The sequence below is a fragment of the Rhineura floridana genome, chromosome 10 (assembly GCF_030035675.1).
Source record: "Rhineura floridana isolate rRhiFlo1 chromosome 10, rRhiFlo1.hap2, whole genome shotgun sequence".
Classification (NCBI taxonomy): domain Eukaryota; kingdom Metazoa; phylum Chordata; class Lepidosauria; order Squamata; family Rhineuridae; genus Rhineura; species Rhineura floridana.
In genome coordinates, this window is record NC_084489.1 from 91,691,216 (window position 1) to 91,711,652 (window position 20,437).

Genomic DNA, 20,437 nt, shown 5'->3' on the forward strand with positions numbered 1-20,437 from the left:
TTTTTTTGTATCCATTGCACATAAATTGTTTAATTAATTTATTTATTTTATTCGATTTCTATACCGCCCACAGCCCGAAGGCTCTCAGGGCGGTGCACAACATAGGATAAAATACAATAGAATCAGAAAAACAGTAAAAGCATACATATTAAACAATTAAACGACCTGATATACATTAAAAGCTAAAAGATAGAATTAAAATGCCTGGGAGAATAAAAAGGTTTTAATCTGGCGCCGAAAAGATTAAAGTGTAGGCACCAGGCGCACCTCATCAGGGAAACTGTTCCATAATTCAGGAGCAACCACCGAAAAGGCCCTAGATCTTGTTACGACCCTCCGAGCTTCTCTGTGAGTCGGAACTCGGAGGAGGGCCTTAGATGTTGAACGTAGTGAACGGGTAGGTTCATATCGGGAGAGGCGTTCCACTAGGTATTGTGGTCCCGCGCCGTGTAAGGCTTTATAAGTCAAAACTAGCACTTTGAATTTGGCCCGGAAACAGATAGGTAGCCAGTGCAAACGAGCCAGAACAGGTGTTATATGTGCGGACCGCCTAGTCCTCATCAACAGTCTAGCTGCTGCGTTTTGCACTAGCTGTAGTTTCCGAACTATCTTCAAAGGCAGCCCCACATAGAGCGCATTGCAGTAATCCAATCTAGAGGTTACCAGAGCATGCACAACTGAAGCGAGGTCGTCGCTTTCCAGATAGGGACGTAGCTGGGCTACCAACCGGAGGTGGTAGAACGCATTCCATGCCACCGAGGCCACCTGCGCTTCAAGAGACAGGAATGGATCGAAAAGAAACCCCAAGCTACGAACCTGTTCTTTCAGGGGGAGTGTAACCCCATCTAGAACAGGTTGAACATCCACCATCTGGTCAGAGAAGGCGCTCACCAACAGCGTCTCAGTCTTGTCAGGATTGAGCCTCAGTTTATTAGCTCTCATCCAGTCCATTATCGCGGCCAGGCAACGGTTCAGCACATTAACAGCCTCACCTGAAGAAGATGAAAAGGAGAAATAGAGTTGCGTGTCATCAGCATACTGGTGACAACGCACTCCAAAGCTCCTGATGATCGCACCCAGCGGCTTCATGTAGATGTTAAAAAGCATAGGGGACAGGACCGATCCCTGCGGGACTCCACAGTGGAGAGTCCAGGGTGTCGAACAATGCTCCCCAAGCCCTACCCTCTGGAGACGGTCCACCAAGTAGGAGCGGAGCCACTGCCAAGCAGTACCTCCAACTCCCAACTCCGTGAGTCTCCCCAGAAGGATACCATGGTCGATGGTATCAAAAGCTGCTGAGAGATCAAGGAGAATCAACAGAGTAACACTCCCTCTGTCCCTCTCCCGACATAGGTCATCGTACAGGGCGACCAAGGCTGTTTCAGTGCCAAAACCGGGCCTAAAACCGGATTGAAACAGATCTAGATAATCGGTTTCATCCAAAAGCACCTGGAGCTGGCTGGCGACCACCTGTTCTAAGACCTTGCCCAGGAATGGAACATTCGCTACCGGTCTATAGTTGTTCAAATTATCTGGGTCCAGGGGAGGTTTCTTCAGGAGTGGTCTCACTACTGCCTCTTTCAAACAACTAGGGACCACTCCATCTCTCAAGGAGGCATTTATCACTTCCCTGGCCCAGCCGGCTGTTCCAACCCTGCCAGCTTTCACTAGCCAAGAGGGGCAAGGATCCAGTACAGAGGTGGTTGCACGCACCAGTCCAAGCACCTTGTCAACGTCCTCAAGCTGTACCAACTGAAACTCATCCAATAAATGAGGACAAGACCATGCTCCGGATACCTCATTAGGTTTAACTGCCATAATACTGGAGGCTAAGTCCCGGTGGATGCATGAGATTTTATCTTGGAAGTGCCCAGCAAACTCGTTACAGTGGGTTTCTGAAGGTTCTATAATATCCTGAGGACTAGAATGTAAAAGCCCTCGGACAATTTTAAAGAGCTCCACTGGGCGGTTGAGAGATGATTTAATGGTGGCAGCGAAGTATCGCTTTTTTGCTGCCCTCACCGCTTCTGTATACAACTTAGTGGAGGCACTTACCAAGGCATAATTGCATCCGTCAGGAGTACGCCTCCATCTGCACTCAAGCCTTCTCCTCTCTTGCTTAATTGCTCTCAGCTCCGCGGTATACCACGGGGCTGCATGAACTCTGCATGGGATAGGGCACGCAGGAGCGATCGTGTCCACGGCCCGGGTCATTTCCGTATTCCACAGTTCGACCAGGGCTTCGACAGGAGCGCCTGTCTTATCAGCCGGAAAATCCCCCAGAGCCCTTTGGAAACCCAGAGGATCCATTAGTCTCCGAGGTCGGACCAGCTTAATAGGTCCTCCACCCTTGCGGAGGGAAAGGGTGGCTGTAAGCCTAAACTTCAGCAAGCGGTGATCTGTCCATGACAATGGGGTCGATAAAAAACTCCCCACCTCCAGATCACCATCTCCATGTCCAGTGAATATTTTGATCACAGAGATGCACAAGTGGCAGTGACAAGACATTTTGATTTCTCAAAATGAAACTGAACAGAGACAAATCCGAAGTTCTGTATTTAGGCAATTAAATAAGAACACATCGTTGCAGGATGATGGTACCTACATAGCCTGACAGTAGTGGTTGCAAAAAGGATCTCAGGATCGTACTCAATCAACAGGGCCAGTACTAGACTTTGGGGGGCAGCCCAGTGCTTGCCTACAGATCTATGAAATTATAGTTTTTATAGAACTGTAGGTTGGGAGATTGCATTCGGAGTAAATTAAGATAGCAACTGGCAACCATGGATGGGAGGCAAGCTTCACAGTGCAGTAGGGCCCTACTCATATGACGGGTTACGTTCCAGACCCCCGCCGAAAAGCGAAAATTGCCAAAAAGCAGAACTCTATCAATAAAATGGTGCCCTATGCTCAGCTGCTGAGCGCATCATGCTGAAAAATGCTGTAAAAGTGGAACAAGTGCTGTATGAGCGGGACCTTACTCTAATTGAAAACCGCCGTATTAGCGGAACGCTGAAAGGCGGGCAGCCAAAAAGCAGGGCCCTACTGTATGAGCAAATTTTAATCATTCCCATCAATTGTAATAAAGCATTAAAGAAATGCAAAAAATGCCACAATGTATTTATTGATTTAAAACATTTATTTAACATGCTTAAATTTAAAATTTCCAGGGTGGTTTACAAGAGCTAAAACAATAAGTTGCAAAGATATAATACATATGCCACAGACCCCAGCCTGCCAGCTGGTTCTTTCCGCCCTCCCTTTGCAACTGGGCTGCGCCAGGGCCAGACCAAGGCATTTTGCTGCCTTAGGTGAAGGAATGTCTGCAGCCCTTGCCTTTGGTGTGCAGAAGCCAGCCAGAGTTGCACTTGAATCTTGTCGCGAATAGCTTTGGGCTGCCTCTTTTCAAGAAGAGTGCAAGTATCAGTACTAGTCAGATACATTTAAAAAAAAATCTCATTGGCATTCTTTCCTACTTCAATGGAGTGAATATCCGGGATATTTCATGCAAACATAACAGATAACTGACGTGACATTTAATGTGCAAATCTTCCCCACCCTCTCTTTGTGATTGTTCAGTTTTAGCTTCATGAGGATCCTAAACAGTGTTATGTGCTCCTTCGTTCCTTAAGGGGTGAGATATTCCAGGGCTGTCACTGCTGGGGTCAAATAGCCTTTGGATGAGAAAGCCTGGGAGGATTACGATGGCAGTGCAGTATTTTCAAAAATACAAGCAGAGTGTAAGTGGAAGCAAATCCTCTCCATAACCAGACAGCAAAGCCTGGACTAGAGGCCAAGCAAGATCTCTCTCTCTCTCTCTTCTGCCTGCCTGCAGAGCTTTTGTCTCAAACTGTACTCTTTCAGATGAATTATCCTTGTAGGGGCCCATCCAGAGTCATTAAGTAACATGAACTTTCTTTTCTCAAAGGCTGGCAGGACTCCTTATTAACAGTTATCAAGCCAACCAACTCACGATTACTTTGTGAAATACAGCCTTCTGGTTTAATAACTAATCCATCAATCTTTCTCATTTGCTCAGCATTCTTTTGTACCCCTTCTATATAATTTATAGGTTGGGAATATGGAAAGAAACCAGGTACGCTCCTTTTTTTTTGCCTCATATTGCTAAATGCAACAAGCTTGCCATCTTCAACAAAATTATTCAATAGACCTTGGCACAAGTTATTTTTCAGAAAGATAGAAGATAGCTGTTAAACAACGAGACTGATTGCCTAGAGGGGCAAGTGTGTGTGGACAGTCTAGCAGAACATCAGGAGAGCCCTTCAGCAGCTGGATCAAGGCCAGTCCAGCATCATGCTCTCAGAGTGGTCAACCAGATGTCTCTTCTGGGAAGCCTGAAGGCAGGACCTGAGCGCAGCTGCTGCACTAGCACTCTCTGCGGGGGGGGGGGAGACTGAGAGAGAGGACTTCCTTGCTGGAAATCTTTAGGCCGGGAATGGGCTGCTATCTGAGAGTTCTCTAGCTCTCTACTCTCAGCAGTGAGCAGGACTAGGCCTTGGTGGGATTGGGAAGACTTTAAGCTTGAAGATGATACTTTGTTTCTCTCAGAGCACCAAGAAAAATCCACCAGCTGGAGTCAAGTGTGAAAGACTGGTTCCAAAAGAGAGCTGGGCATACACTTCAGGAGAGTGACCAGTAGCATGGCCACCTCTGAATGCATCTCAGCCCAGGGATTTGCTTTTGGTATTGGAACGGGCATGTTTAGCCTGGAGAAGAGAAGACTGAGGGGAGATAGGATAGCACTCTTCAAGTACTTAAAAGGCTGTCACACACAAGACAGCCAAGATCTCTTCTCCATTGTTCCAGAGTGCAGGACACCTAATAATGGGCTCAAGTTGTAAGAAGCCAGATTTCAGCTGAACATCAGGAAAAACTTTCTAACTGTTAGAGTGATGTGACAATGGAACCAATGACCTAGGGAGGTGGTGGGCTCTCCAACACTGGAGGCATTCAAGAGGCAGCTGGACAGCCACCTGTCGGGGATGCTTTAACTTGGATTCCTGCACTGAGCAGGGGGTTGGACTGGATGGCCTGATAGGCCCCTCCCAACTCTACAGTTCTATGATTCTATCACACATCATATTCCAGTGGGACTCTCCTGTTAACCTTCAAGGAGGACAGGACAAAGCACCAGCCCTTCCAATACAAATAGAAAAAAAAGAAACAAAATGGTAACCGAGACTATGGACAGAAAGGACCCTCCAGTGGTAGTGACCTGAAAGGTGTGTGCAATGTTGTGTTCTTGCCTCAGAACTAAATGGCATATACATGTAATTGGATGTTTGGATTTATTGAAATCCTTCTGTGCCTGGGGAAGCAGCTGTGTAAACCATTGCCTGCTTCTTTACAGGTTGCTCAGAGGCTATTTTCATGGTCATCCATAGCTGACATTTCCTTGCATTGCAGCAGCACACAAGTTTCACTGTGAACCATGAAGTGTGTGTTGGTATATTATAGGGTAATTCTTTTGTGTGTTTTTTCGCTTGGAACTCCTATAGCAAGATCCAGGTGAGTCTGTCTTGGCTGCCAAAAGTCAGCAAATATACAATGCTGTTGAACTGTCGCTCCCTCTCTATTTTCATATCACCTCTTCTTTAGAGTAATCCTTACTGAATGCCTTTGAAGACCAGCACTGCTTTAACCTCCATAACCGGAACCATTTCCACTGTATCAGAAATAAACATTTCAAAAGATAGTGATCCCCTCCACCCCCAGCCTATTGTTACAACAAAAGCAACCGTAAGTCCTGCAGTACCTTAGAGACTAATGGCATGAACACTCCTGGGTGACAGAGGCATGACCTGGACATCCAGGATTCTGGGCAAGTCCACCCCGCTGGACCAGCAGGGAGTGGGAAAGTGACCATCATAAAGGAGCCAATTACCTGAATAAAAATCTGTCAGAACTTGAGATAAGCAAGCCCATAGATGGAGGGAATGGGGTGGTGGAGATGGTTTCCAAGCACACACTTTCCCTTCTCACTGGGAACTCGCCACTGGAAGTTCACTGATCTAGGTGATGGCTCAAGGCTGATGAAACCCCATCATGTCCACCAATGGACTCCAGTGCTGTCCCCTTGTGTTCTGTTCACCCATTCAACATTTTTCTCCTTTTGTATAATTAGCTCAGAGGGGGGATATTCTGGGAGACTGACATGATCACTCACCACCTTCTCTGTGGAGTTTCCATTTTTGATGTCCAATTGCTCAGACAGATGATCCTAGGCAACTAAATCACAAAAGCTTCAGGTTTCTTCCATTGTGAAAGAAAGGCCAGAAATGCAGCCTTGTGTGGGCCTCTCCTTACCTTCCATGTGGCAAAAGGGCTAGACTATTTGGGGGACTGCCAAGCTGAGGAAGCCCAGAATACCAATTGCAGAAACCAAAGGGAGTGCCTGGTTCGTGCTCCCTGCAAAAGAGGAAAAGACAAAGCCAGAGTCAGGCTGGAGTTGTGATGGTCAGAACAGACCCTTTCTGCACCATGCAAGCAAGAAGCCCGATAGCTTGTACTTGCTGACATCTGTGCCTCCTTGGATCTTTTATCCCCAATCACTGAGACTTTAAAATCTTATAGCTTGATAAATACATGAGTTTTGTGTTTGTTTATAAGAACAGGAAGGACAGTGTACCCCTATATGTTTGAGTGCAGTTATGTTGTATCTGGGCAAAAATGGTTACAAACTGCAGAAAAATTGACCAGTGGGGAAAAGTTTCAGCTGCTGCACCTCAGCCATTTCTCAATGGGGCTGTATGACATTTGGCAGAATACAGTGCTTCATAACATGTAGATACACCAAGCCAAATTACAGACAATGTTTGGACAACCTGTTTGGATGTTATAAACATTTAGAATGCCCAGTCTTTATCATAGAGGGATGCTCGCTGGAGTGCAACCTCTCAGCCCTGCAGAACACTGCACAGAATCCCCATCCTGGCTTGAGCTTTCTAAATTGGGGTTTTCACTGAAATTGTATAATCTGTATAACTGGTGGTGGTATCTAAACCAGGAATGAAGCTGGAGTTCAAAATTAAATGAACTTTTATAAATGCAGACTTTAGGACTGCAATGAATGAATGCATGACTTGCAGACTGAAATTCCGAAAGGGAAGATACATCAGTCACAGCCTTGCATAGAAATTCCCCACTTGCATTTCATGGCCTTTTAGCCCTGCAAGTCACATTTCCCTGCCTCTAGACCAATATATATTTGTGTCAATATCTGCTCCACTGAGGAGGATGCACTTCTTGCACTTAATGCTTTTCTGTGCGAGGACAGTCATAGCTGAAAAATAGGTCGGTGAAAGGAGGCACCTGGTGCAGGGAGCCATTTACAGTGGCCTCCAGATGAACAAGCATGAGTAGCACTGTGACTAATGATGCTGCTGGGTCAAAGCCGAAAGGAAGCCCAGAGGCTGATGCGCACAGATGTGAAAGAGAGTCCAGAGCTGTATGACGCACAAAATAGGAACATGGAATGTGAGAAGCATGAACCAGGGAAAGTTAGAAATTGTCAAGCAAGAAATGAAACGTATCAACATTACAATACTTGGCATGCGTGAATTAAAATGGACGAGAATGGGACATTTTCAGGGAACTACAAAATACTTTATGGAGGAAATGAGAAATTAAGAAGAAACAGGGTTGCTTTAATAGTGAGAAGTGACGTAGCAAAAGCAATTAGGAGCTAAAAGGCGAGGTCTGAGAGAGTGATATCAATGAGGTTAAACAGTAAACCTATTAACATAACCATCATCTAAACCTATGCTCCAATGGCAAATGCAGAAGAGGAATTGGAGAGATTTTATGCAGAAGTACAGGAAGAAATTGATCACACACCAAAACAAGATGTCCTGATAATCATGGGGGGCTGGAATGCAAAAGTAGGGAACAGAGAAGATCTAGGAATTGTGGGGAAATGGGGCTTCGGAGATAGAAATGAAGCAGGAGAAAAACGTATTGAGTTCTGTGAAGCCAATAATTTGTTTATTATTATTATTATTTGATTTGATTTATATCCTGCCCTTCCAGCAGGAGCCCAGGGAGGCAAACAGAAATGCTAAAAGCACTTTAAAACATCATAAAAAGACCTTAAAATACATTATAAGAAAACAACATTAAAAACACTTTTAAAAAAAGCATTAAAACCTTTTTTTTAAAAGGGTTAAAAGCATATTATTAAAGAAAACATATTAAAAGCAATTCTAAAACAGACGCAGACTTGGATAGGTCTCAACTTAAAAGGCTTGTTGAAAGAGGAAAGTGACAAGGTACCTCACCAAAGACTTCTGAGGAAGCTTAGCAGTCATGGAATAAGGTTCGGAATAAACCTCCCCCCTGGGATAAAAACCAAAAAAATGATGAAATTTTAAAAGGGGTAGGCCTAGAAGTAGGCATTGTGAGAGCAGGGCCACAGGATATAAATTCAGAAGAGCAAAATTACCACAGGCCTAACCACAAGTGCCAAAGACACTTGAAGAGAGACACTGCTTACAAGTGCCTGTACGCTAATGCTAGGAGCCTGCGAACCAAGATGGGAGAACTGGAGTGCTTGGTCTTAGAGGAGAGCATTGATATAGTGAGCATAACCGAGACCTGGTGGAATGGAGAAAACCAGTGGGATACGGTTATCCCTGGATATAAACTATATCGGAAGGACAGGGAAGGACGTATTGGTGGCGGAGTCGCTCTATACGTGAAAGAAGGCATTGAATCCAGCAAGCTCGAAACCCCAAAAGAGGCAGACTCCTCCACAGAATCGTTGTGGGTGGTGATACCATGCCCCAGGAGGGACTTAATACTGGGAACGATCTATCGTCCCCCTGATCAAAATGCTCAGGGAGACCTTGAGATGAGATATGAAATTGAGGAAGCATCCAAACTAGGAAATGTGGTAGTAATGGGTGACTTCAACTACCCGGACATAGACTGGCTGCATATGTGTTCCAGTCATGACAAAGAAGCAAAGTTTCTAGATATTCTAAATGACTATTCCCTAGATCAGTTGGTCATGGAACCGACCAGAGGGACGGCAACCCTGGACTTAATCCTCAGTGGGGACCGGGACCTGGTGCGAGATGTAAGTGTTGTTGAACCGATTGGGAGCAGTGACCACAGTGCTATTAAATTAAACATACATGTAACTGGCCAATTGCCAAGAAAATCCAACACGGTCACATTTGACTTCAAAAGAGGAAACTTCACAAAAATGAGGGGATTGGTCAAAAGAAAGCTGAAAAACAAAGTCCAGAGAGTCACATCACTCGAAAATGCTTGGAAGTTGTTTAAAAACACTCTATTAGAAGCTCAACTGGAGTGCATACCGCAGATCAGAAAAGGTACTGCCAGGGCCAAGAAGATGCCAGCATGGTTAACGAGCAAAGTCAAGGAAGCTCTTAGAGGCAAAAAGTCTTCCTTCAGAAAATGGAAGTCTTGTCCAAATGAAGAAAATAAAAAAGAACACAAACTCTGGCAAAAGAAATGCAAGAAGACAATAAGGGATGCTAAAAAAGAATTTGAGGAGCACATTGCTAAGAACATAAAAACCAACAACAAACAATTCTATAAATACATTCAAAGCAGTAGACTGTCGGAAGGCAGAGCTGGGGTCCTAATCCCGGGGAGCTGGATCCCGGAGAGTTGGGAGAAGAGTATTCGGATGGATGGCAGAGGGAAGGGGGAGGAACTTCCCCCCTTTGGAGTGAAGACGAAACAGAGGAACTGCCAGTGATAAGGTCGCTTAGCAACGGGGAGCCTGAGCCCTCCCTGGACATTCTCACGCCTCCCCCTCTTTCAGGCTCAGAGCAAGAGGGGGAAGAGGGAGGGCTGCTCACAGCCGAAAAGCGGGGAGGCAGTTTACCATCAGCCCCTCCCCTATCCCCCATCCTGGAATCGGAAACTTCAGAAGAGGAGGGGGTGATGCTTCCCCCCTCACCGCGCACATGCAGACAGCTGAAAAGACAGGAGAGAAGGGGGGGAAGGCGGGCAGTACCTGAGGGGCAGTTAAGGAGGAGCGAAAGATTGCGCGCCCGTTTGGCCCCTTCTTAAAGAACGGGCGGGAAGAAGTCCCTTGCTCTGTCAACTTTCTCCCAATGCCGCAGGACCTGTATCCCTGTATTGATTCATGAGAAAACGCAGTCTTTGTTTGGACATTACCCTAATAAAACACGAATTAACTACAATCGTTGGTCTGGTTCCTGAGTCACATCCTGGGCCTGACAGCTTGACAGAGCCACCTAAATCACCCTCAACGCTCTCTTCACTTGACTGGGACAAGATGTCAAAGGGAGCAGCGGGGGGGACGAACCCCACTTCTGAGACGGAAGAAGTGGAACTCCTGAGGACTAAGGTAGCTGATTTGCAGACGGATGTTCAAGCCCTGCTAGCAGCAGTCAAGGCGCTGAAGACGGATAATCAAACCTTGAAGGCCACGATAGACCAGATGCGAACAGCCCCTCCAGCTGCCGTAGTAAAGGTTCCCATTGGATTGCCCCCAAAATACGCGGGACAAAGTGATCAGTTGGCAACCTTCGTGGCTCAATGTGAGTTATATCTGGATGTCAGGCACACGGAATTTCCAGACGATGGGGCTAAAGTAGCTTTCGTGATTAGCCTCCTGGAGGGAGAAGCTGCAAAATGGGTGACTCCGTATCTCGTGAGAAAGGATACTGTCTTAGGAAGGTACAGAGGATTTATACAGGAGATGACCGAGATGTTTCAAGACCCGCAAAGGGCTGAAACAGTAGCGCGGCAACTAGGCGCTCTGAAGCAAGCTAAAGGGACTGTTTCCGAGTACACTAACACTTTTAAAATTCTGTCCCAGGAAACTGGTTACAATGACGCCGCCCTGATGTTTATGTACCGGAGTGGATTAAATGCTGAAATCCTGGATGAGTTGGCCAGGACCTCCCCCCCCGCTGACCTACCAGGGCTCATCTGGCTATGCCTACAGATAGATCACCGGATGGAAGGAAGGCGCCTGGAAAGGAAGCAGGAGGTCCCGAGATACTCAGCCTCGGCATCCCGCAACAAGACCCTTCCCACTACAGGGATGGCAGGTAATGCAACTGAGGGACAGGGAGGGGCTAGGCCAAGACTGTCGGAAGAAGAAAAGGAAAGACGACGCCGGGAATGTTTATGCGTTTATTGTTCAAAGCCGGGCCATGTGGCCAGAGACTGTGGACTGAAAGGGGGGAAAGCCGAGCCGTCGGGAAACTAGAACACCCAGTCCACGTGCAGGCCGGTGGACTGGGGGCAGCGTTGTATAAAGGCCCCCCAACGATCCAACCTCCCTCAAAGGGGGTGTTGGTCTTGCCTATTTGGATTACAACTTCCAGAGGAGTGGTGTTTAATTCCACTGCCTTAATTGACAGTGGAGCCTCCACAAATTTTATTGATGCAAAGTTAGTCAAGCGTCATGGAATTTCCCGGTGGAAACTGGACGCTCCCCTAGCTGTGGAGACTATCAATGGGAGACCCCTGAAGTCAGGAGGGGTGACACAAGCCACGGAGGAAGTGAAACTTCAAATCCCTGGGCACGAAGAGTTCATTTCGCTATACGTGTCAGATCTCTCGAACTTTGAGGTGATTCTGGGAATGCCCTGGCTAGCAAAGCATGAACCCAAAATAAGTTGGAAGGAGGCGGTGGTGTGGTTCACCTCACAGTATTGCCAGGAGAACTGTCAACCTGAAGGAATCAAGAACACCTTAGCGGGGGCAGTGCAAGAGATCGAGCAAGTGACCCTGCCGCCAAAGTATGAAGAATTCAAAGATGTGTTTGATGAAAAAGAGGCAGAGACTTTACCCCCCACCGCCCTTACGACTGTGCGATTGATCTAGTGCCAGGAGCCAGCATCCCATCAGGGAGAATCTACTCTCTCACAGAGAATGAGAGGGAGGCCCTGAAGGAATTCCTGGATAAAAACCTGAGGCGAGGATTCATACGCCCCTCACAATCCCCTGCTGGAGCACCACTATTGTTTGTGAAAAATAAGGGGGGGGGAACTCAGACCCTGTAACGACTATCGCGCATTGAACCAGATCACCATCCCCAACAGCTACCCGCTGCCCCTGATCTCAGAGTTGCTGGACCGACTGCGCTCTGCAAAAATCTTCACGAAGTTGGATTTGAGAGGAGCGTACAATCTGATCAGAATGAAGGAGGGAGATGAATGGAAAACAGGATTCTTGACCGCTTACGGACAGTATGAATACCTGGTCATGCCATTCGGGCTTTGTGGAAGTCCAGAAATTTTTCAAAAATTCATGAACGACGTGTTTAGAGACTTGTTGGACACGTATGTAATCTGTTACTTAGATGATATCCTGGTGTTCTCAAAGAACCAGGAAGACCATGACCAGCATGTGAAGACGGTGTTGAAGAGACTGAGAGAAAATCACCTGTATGCTAAATTAGAGAAATGTGGATTTGACCTCAAGTCTCTAGACTTCCTTGGATATTGAATCTCAGCGGAAGGCGTGGAGATGGACCCAGGGAAAGTAAGCTGCATATTGGACTGGGGCCAACCTGTCACCAAAAAGGATGTACAACGGTTTTTGGGGTTTGCCAATTATTACAGAAAGTTCATTCCAGGGTTTTCCAAATTAACAGCTCCTCTGACTGACTGTTTAAGGGGGAAGAAGAAGTTTCAATGGACAGAGAACGCCACCGAGGCCTTTGAGGAGCTGAAGAGAAGGTTTGCTACTGAGCCCATTCTGCGCTTTGCTGATCTGAACCGCCCTTTCATAGTGGAAGCAGATGCTTCAGATTTTGCCATCGGGGGGTCCTGCTACAATTAGACCAAGAAGGGAAGGAGCTGCACCCCTGTGCATACTTCTCTCGGAAGTTAAAGCCTGCAGAGAAGAACTACACAGTTTGGGAGAAGGAGCGGCTGGCCATCAAGGACTCTTTTGAAAACTGGAGACAATACCTAGAGGGGACCTCTCATTGAATTGAAGTGTGCTCCGACCACAAGAATCTTGAAAGCCTCCAAACAGCCAGAAAGCTGAACCAGAGACAGATAAGATGGTCCCAGTTCTTCACTAGGTTTAACTTCCAGATTACTTACCATGCCCAAGCCAAAAACGAGAGAGCGGATGCCTTATCCAGACAGCCACAATACAAAGAAAGTGAATCCGAGGACCAGCCTCAGTACGTAATCCCGCCAGAGAAATTAACGTTGGGAGTATGCCAGCCTTCATGGGAAGAGGAACTCAAAAAGGCACAAGAAGAAGATGCAGACATGCTAAAATATCAGCAGGAGACGGGACAAGGTCAAGACTCAGAAGTAACCTTTCACTGGAGAAATGGACTGTTATGGTTCAAAACCGCCAGATATGTGCCAGAAGGGGAATTAAGGCTCAGAATCCTACTCCAGTGTCATGATTCCATCACAGTGGGACACTTTGGGATTTACAAGACCATTCAGAACGTGGCCAAGGACTTCTGGTGGCCTAAAATGCGTCGGGATATTGAGAGTTATGTAAAGTCCTGCTCTGTCTGTCTGCAGACAAAAACACAAACAGGGACACCAGCAGGACTGTTACAACCGTTGCCTGTCCCACACGAGCCCTGGAAGGACCTCTCCATGGATTTTATAACTGATCTACCCAAGTCCCAAGGAATGACAGCCATCTTAGTAGTGGTGGATCTACTTACCAAAATGGCACACTTTCTTCCTTGTGCAGGGGCCTTAGAGGCTAAAGAAACGGCCAAGTTATTCATAAAAGAAGTCTACCGGCTGCATGGATTGCCAAACAGCGTAGTCTCAGACCGAGGAACTCAGTTTACAGCCAAATTTTGGAGAGCAATGTGGAAACAGTTGCAGACGGAATTAAAACTCTCCTCCGCCCATCACCCCCAGACAGATGGGCAGACGGAACGCTTGAACGCCGTTTTGGAAAGATATTTACGAAGTTATGTGTCCTATCAACAGACTGACTGGGTATCATATTTGCATTTTGCAGAGTTCGCCTACAACAATTCTCTGCACTCCAGCACTCAACAAACCCCGTTCTTCGCTAATTATGGATTCCATCCTAAAGTCTTTCCAAGCAGCTCAGAAGGAATGCTGGTACCGGCAGCTGAGAACTTTCTTAAGGAATTGCAAGCGGCGCAACAGACACTGAAACAGCAGTTAAACGAAGCCAAAACGGAGTACAAGTGAGTTGCTGACCTGCACAGGAAGGAGCCCCCCCCCCTTCAACCGGGAGACCAGGTATGGCTGTCCACCCGCTTCCTCCAGATGCCGGGCAAATGTAGAAAATTACAAGACAAGAGGGTGGGTCCTTTCGAAATAGAAACTCAAATCAATCCTGTGGTGTACCGACTGAAGCTGCCTGACACGTTTAAAATACATCCTGTGTTCCATCGATCCCTCTTAACAAAAGCCGCCCCTCCCAGTGAGTTACGGCCGGAGGAACCTCCCGGAGCTCCACTCCTGGTAAATGAGCAGCTTGAGTTTGAAGTTGAGGAGATCTTAGATTCCAGGATCAGACGCCACAAGCTGCAGTACTTGATTCACTGGAAAGGCTATGGGGTGGCTGACAGATCATGGGAAGATGCAGCTGATGTGCATGCTCCAGAATTGGTAAAACTTTTCCATCAAAGTTTTCCCCACCGTCCCAAGCCAGACAAGGGGAGGGGGGCACAGCCTGGGAGGGGGGATGGTGTCGGAAGGCAGAGCTGGGGTCCCAATCCCGGGGAGCTGGATCCCGGAGAGTTGGGAGAAGAGTATTCGGATGAATGGCAGAGGGAAGGGGGAGGAACTTCCCCCCTTTGGAGCGAAGATGAAACAGAGGAACTGCCAGTGATAAGGTCGCTTAGCAACGGGGAGCCTGAGCCCTCCCTGGACATTCTCACGCCTCCCCCTCATTCAGGCTCAGAGCAAGAGGGGGAAGAGGGAGGGCTGCTCACAGCCGAAAAGCGGGGAGGCAGTTTACCATCAGCCCCTCCCCTATCCCCCATCCTGGAATCGGAAACTTCAGAAGAGGAGGGGTTGATGCTTCCCCCCTCACCGCGTACACGCAGACAGCTGAAAAGACAGGAGAGAAGGGGGGGAAGGCGGGCAGTACCTGAGGGGCAGTTAAGGAGGAGCGAAAGATTGCGCGCCCGTTTGGCCCCTTCTTAAAGAACAGGTGGGAAGAAGTCCCTTGCTCTGTCAACTTTCTCCCAATGCCGCAGGACCTGTATCCCTGTATTGATTCATGAGAAAACGCAGTCTTTGTTTGGACATTACCCTAACAAAACACGAATTAACTACAATCGTTGGTCTGGTTCCTGAGTCACATCCTGGGCCTGACAGAGACCATCTAGGGAGACAATTGGACCCTTGGATGATAAGGGAGTCAAAGGTGTACTAAAGAACGATAAGGAGATTGCAGAGAAGCTAAATGAATTCTTTGCATCTGTCTTCACAGTGGAAGATATAGGGCAGATCCCTGAACCTGAACTAACATTTGCAGGAAGGGATTCTGAGGAACTGAGACAAATAGTGGTAATGAGAGAGGAAGTTCTAAGCTTAATGGACAATATAAAAACTGACAAATCACCGGGCCCGGATGGCATCCACCCGAGAGTTCTCAAAGAACTCAAAGGTGAAATTGCTGATCTGCTAACTAAAATATGTAATTGGTCCCTCGGGTCCTCCTCCGTGCCTGAGGACTGGAAAATGGCAAATGTAACGCCAATCTTCAAAAAGGGATCCAGGGGGGATCCCAGAAATTACAGGCCAGTTAGCTTAACTTCTGTCCCTGGAAAACTGGTAGAAAGTATGATTAAAGCTAGATTAACTAAGCACATAGAAGAACAAGCCTTGCTGAAGCAGAGCCAGCATGGCTTCTGCAAGGGAAAGTCCTGTCTCAGTAACCTATTAGAATTCTTTGAGAGTGTCAACAAGCATATAGATAGAGGTGATCCAGTGGACATAGTGTACTTAGACTTTCAAAAAGCGTTTGACAAGGTACCTCACCAAAGGCTTCTGAGGAAGCTTAGCAGTCATGGAATAAGAGGAGAGGTCCTCTTGTGGATAAGGAATTGGTTAAGAAGCAGAAAGCAGAGAGTAGGAATAAACGGACAGTTCTCCCAATGGAGGGCTGTAGAAAGTGGAGTCCCTCAAGGATCGGTATTGGGACCTGTACTGTTCAACTTGTTCATTAATGACCTAGAATTAGGAGTGAGCAGTGAAGTGGCCAAGTTTGCTGACGACACTAAATTGTTCAGGGTTGTTAAAACAAAAAGGGATTGCGAAGAGCTCCAAAAAGACCTCTCCAAACTGAGTGAATGGGCAGAAAAATGGCAAATGCAATTCAATATAAACAAGTGTAAAATTATGCATATTGGAGCAAAAAATCTTAATTTCACATATACGCTCATGGGGTCTGAACTGGCGGTGACCGACCAGGAGAGAGACCTCAGGGTTGTAGTGGACAGCACAATGAAAATGTCGACCCAGTGTGCGGCAGCTGTGAAAAAGGCAAATTCCATGCTAGCAATAATTAGGAAAGGTATTGAAAATAAAACAGCCGATATCATAATGCCGTTGTATAAATCTATGGTGCGGCCGCATTTGGAATACTGTGTACAGTTCTGGTCGCCTCATCTCAAAAAGGATATTCTAGAGTTGGAAAAGGTTCAGAAGAGGGCAACCAGAATGATCAAGGGGATGGAGCGACTCCCTTACGAGGAAAGGTTGCAGCATTTGGGGCTTTTTCGTTTAGAGAAAAGGCGGGTCAGAGGAGACATGATAGAAGTGTATAAAATTATGCATGGCATTGAGAAAGTGGATAGAGAAAAGTTCTTCTCCCTCTCTCATAATACTAGAACTCGTGGACATTCAAAGAAGCTGAATGTTGGAAGATTCAGGACAGACAAAAGGAAGTACTTCTTTACTCAGCGCATAGTTAAACTATGGAATTTGCTCCCACAAGATGCAGTAATGGCCACCAGCTTGGATGGCTTTAAAAGAAGATTAGACAAATTCATGGAGGACAGGGCTATCAATGGCTACTAGCCATGATGGCTGTGCTCTGCCACCCTAGTCAGAGGCAGCATGCTTCTGAAAACCAGTTGCTGGAAGCCTCAGGAGGGGAGAGTGTTCTTGCACTCGGGTCCTGCTTGCGGGCTTCCCCCAGGCACCTGGTTGGCCACTGTGAGAACGGGATGCTGGACTAGATGGGCCACTGGCCTGATCCAGCAGGCTCTTCTTATGTTCTTATGTTCTAAGAGGAGAATTCCTCTTGTGGATAAGGAATTGGTTAACAAGCAGAAAGCAGAGAGTAGGAATAAACGGATAGTTCTCCCAATGGAGAGCTGTAGAAAGTGGAGTCCCTCAAGGATCGGTATTGGGACCTGTACTTTTCAACTTGTTCATTAATGACCTAAAATTAGCAGTGAAGTGGCCAAGTTCTTTACTCAGCGCATAGTTAAACTATGGAATTTGCTCCCACAAAATGCAGTAATGGTCACCAGCTTGGATGGCTTTAAAAGAAGATTAGACAAATTCATGGAGGACAGGGCTATCAATGGCTACTAGTCATGATGGCTGTGCTCTGCCACCCTAGTCAGAGGCAGCATGCTTCTGAAAACCAGTTGCCGGAAGCCTCAGGAGAGGAGAGTGTTCTTGCACTCGGGTCCTGCTTGCGGGCTTCCCCCAGGCACCTGGTTGGCCACTGTGAGAACAGGATGCTGGACTAGATGGGCCACTGGCCTGATCCAGCAGGCTCTTCTTATGTTCTTATGTCTTCAAAAGGCGCCGAAAAGATAGCAGAGATGGCGCCTGCTTAATATTTAAGGGGAGGGAATTCCACAGGGTAGGTGCTGCCACACTAAAGGTCCGTTTCCTATATTGTGCAGAACGAACCTCCTGATAAGATGGTATCTGCAGGAGGCCCTCAGCTGCAGAGTGCAGTGATCGACTGGGTGTATAAGGGGTAAGACGGTCTTTCAGGTATCCTGGTCCTGAGCTGAATAGGGCTTTGTACACCAAAACTAGAACCTTGAACTTGGCCCGGTTGTTTCTTGCAAACACATTTTTTGAGCAACAGAAAAGACAACTGTATATGTGGACATCACCAAATGGTCAATATAGGAATCAAATTGATTATATCATTGGTAGCAGAAGATGGAGAAGGTTCATACTTTCTGCGAAAACAAGACCAGGAGCAGACTGCGGTACAGATCATGAACTGGTAATATAGAAACTCAGAATAAAGCTAAAGAAGAACACGAAAGCAATCATAATGCCAAAATACAATTTAAATAACATCCCAGAAGAATATAAAGATCAAATAAGGAACAGGTTTGAGGCTTTAAGCTTAGTTGACAGAGAACCAGAAGAACTATGGATTGAAGTCAGAGACATTATCAGGGAAGAATGCAAAAAGACAATACCTCTAGTTGAAAAGAAAGACCTCAATGGATGACTGAAGAAACTCTTAAAATGGTTAAAGAGAGAAGGAAAGCAAAAGCAAAACGAGATAGAAACACGGTCAGAACCCTGAATGCAACAATACAGCGACTAGTACGCAGAGACAAAGAGAACCACTACAATATTGTATAGAAATAGGACAACAGAAAGGGTAGAACAGCCCTTTTCCAAAATATTAGAGAAATTAAAGGGAAATTTAAACCAAGAGTAGGGATGTTGAATAATCAGCAGGGGAACACACTGACTGACAGAGATGAAATAAAAGGAAAATGGAAGCAATACACTGAAGAACTCTATAATAGAGATGCAAGAATGATAGATTCATTCATGGAGGAACCGTATGATGAAGAACCAGAAATTTTAGAATGTGAGGTGAAAGCTGCTCTTAAAATACTTGGAAGAAACAAATCACCAGGAACAGATGGCATATCAATAGAGTTGCTACAAGTTACTGAGACTGAATCTGTCCAAAGTTTGACAAAAATTTGTCAAGAAATATGGAAAACTAAACAATGGCCCACAGACTGGAAGCGTTCAATATACATCCCAATTCCAAAGAAAGGGGATCCCAGAGAATGCAGTAATTATCAAACTATTGCCTTAATATGCTATGCAAGTAAAGTAATGCTCAAGATCCTACAACAAAGGCTCTTGCCATATATGGAGCGAGAAATGCCAGACATCCAAGCTGGATTTAGAAAGGGAAGAAATACCAGAGATCATATCACAAACATACATTGGATAATGGAACGGACCAAGGAATTTCAGAAGAAAATCACCCTGTGCTTTATAGATTACAGCAAAGCCTTTGACTGTGTAGATCATGAAAAACTATGGAATGCTTTTAAAGAAATGGGGGTGTCACAGCATCTGATTGTCCTGATGCGCAAACTATACTCTGCACAAGAGGCTACTGTAAGGACAGAATATGGAGAAACCGATTGGTTCCCAATCAGAAAGGGTGTGAGACTGGGGTGCTTTTTATCACCCTATTTGTTTAATCAATACGCAGAACATATCACACGGAAAGCGGGATTGGATCAAGAAAGAGGTGTGAAAATTGGAAGGAGGAATGTCAGTAATTTAAGATATGCAGACGTTACCATACTACTAGCAGAAACTAGTAATGATTTGGAACGAATGCTGATGAAAGTTAAAGAGGAAAGCACAAAAGCAGGACTACAGCTGAATGTCAAAAAGACTAAAGTAACGTCAACAGAAGATTTTTGTAACTTTAAAGTTGGCAATGAGGACATTGAACTTGTCAAGGATTATCAATACCTTGGCACAGTCCTTAACCAAAATGGAGACAATAGTCAAGAAATCAGAAGAAGGCTAGGACTGGGGAGGGCAGCTATGAGAGAACTAGAACAAGTCCTCAAATGCAAATATGTATCACTGAACACTAAAGTCAGGATCATTCAGACCATGGTATTCCCGATCTCTATGTATGGATGTGAAAGTTGGACAGTGAAAAAAGCAGATAAGAGAAAAATCAACTCATATGAAATGTGGTGTTGGAGGACCGCGAAAAAGACAAATAATTGGGTGTTAGAACAAATTAAACTACAACTATCACTAGAAGCTAAAATAGTTTCATCGAGGTTATCATACTTTGGACACATCATGAGAAGACATGATTCACTAGAAAAGACAATAATGCTGGGAAAACCAGAAGGGAGTAGAAAAAGAGGAAGACCAAACGAGATGGATTGATTCCATAAAGGAAGCCACAGACCTGAACTTACAAGAGCTGAACAGGGTGGTTCATGACAGATGCTCTTGGAGGTCACTGATTCATAGGGCTGCCACGAGTCGTGATCGATCTGAAGGCACGTAACAACAACAAACCAGATGGCAGCAATGGCTCACCTGGATGAGACCTTGGTCAGTTTTCTGGTTAAAGAGGCAGCAGCTTGTTGAACTAGACGGGAAATGCTGTGACAGACCAGGTTGGGAATTGTCTAAACTTTCATAGCAGTTCTGAAAGGCAT

General features: G+C 46.0%; 1 protein-coding gene across 3 annotated transcripts in view; it reads right to left on the minus strand.

Annotated features, from left to right (window-relative positions):
- Positions 1-3,124: 3,124 nt before the first annotated feature.
- Positions 3,125-20,437, minus strand: part of SUSD2 (sushi domain containing 2) — a 70,147-nt gene continuing 52,834 nt past the window's right edge. The window contains exon 13 of one of the 3 annotated variants that reach the window (XM_061586819.1): positions 3,125-6,429. In XM_061586819.1, the coding sequence (XP_061442803.1) occupies positions 6,347-6,429 (83 nt within the window). In that variant the 3' untranslated portion in view covers positions 3,125-6,346. The remainder of the gene's footprint in view (positions 6,430-20,437) is intronic. The other 2 variants (XM_061586817.1, XM_061586818.1) reach the window with 2 other exon arrangements.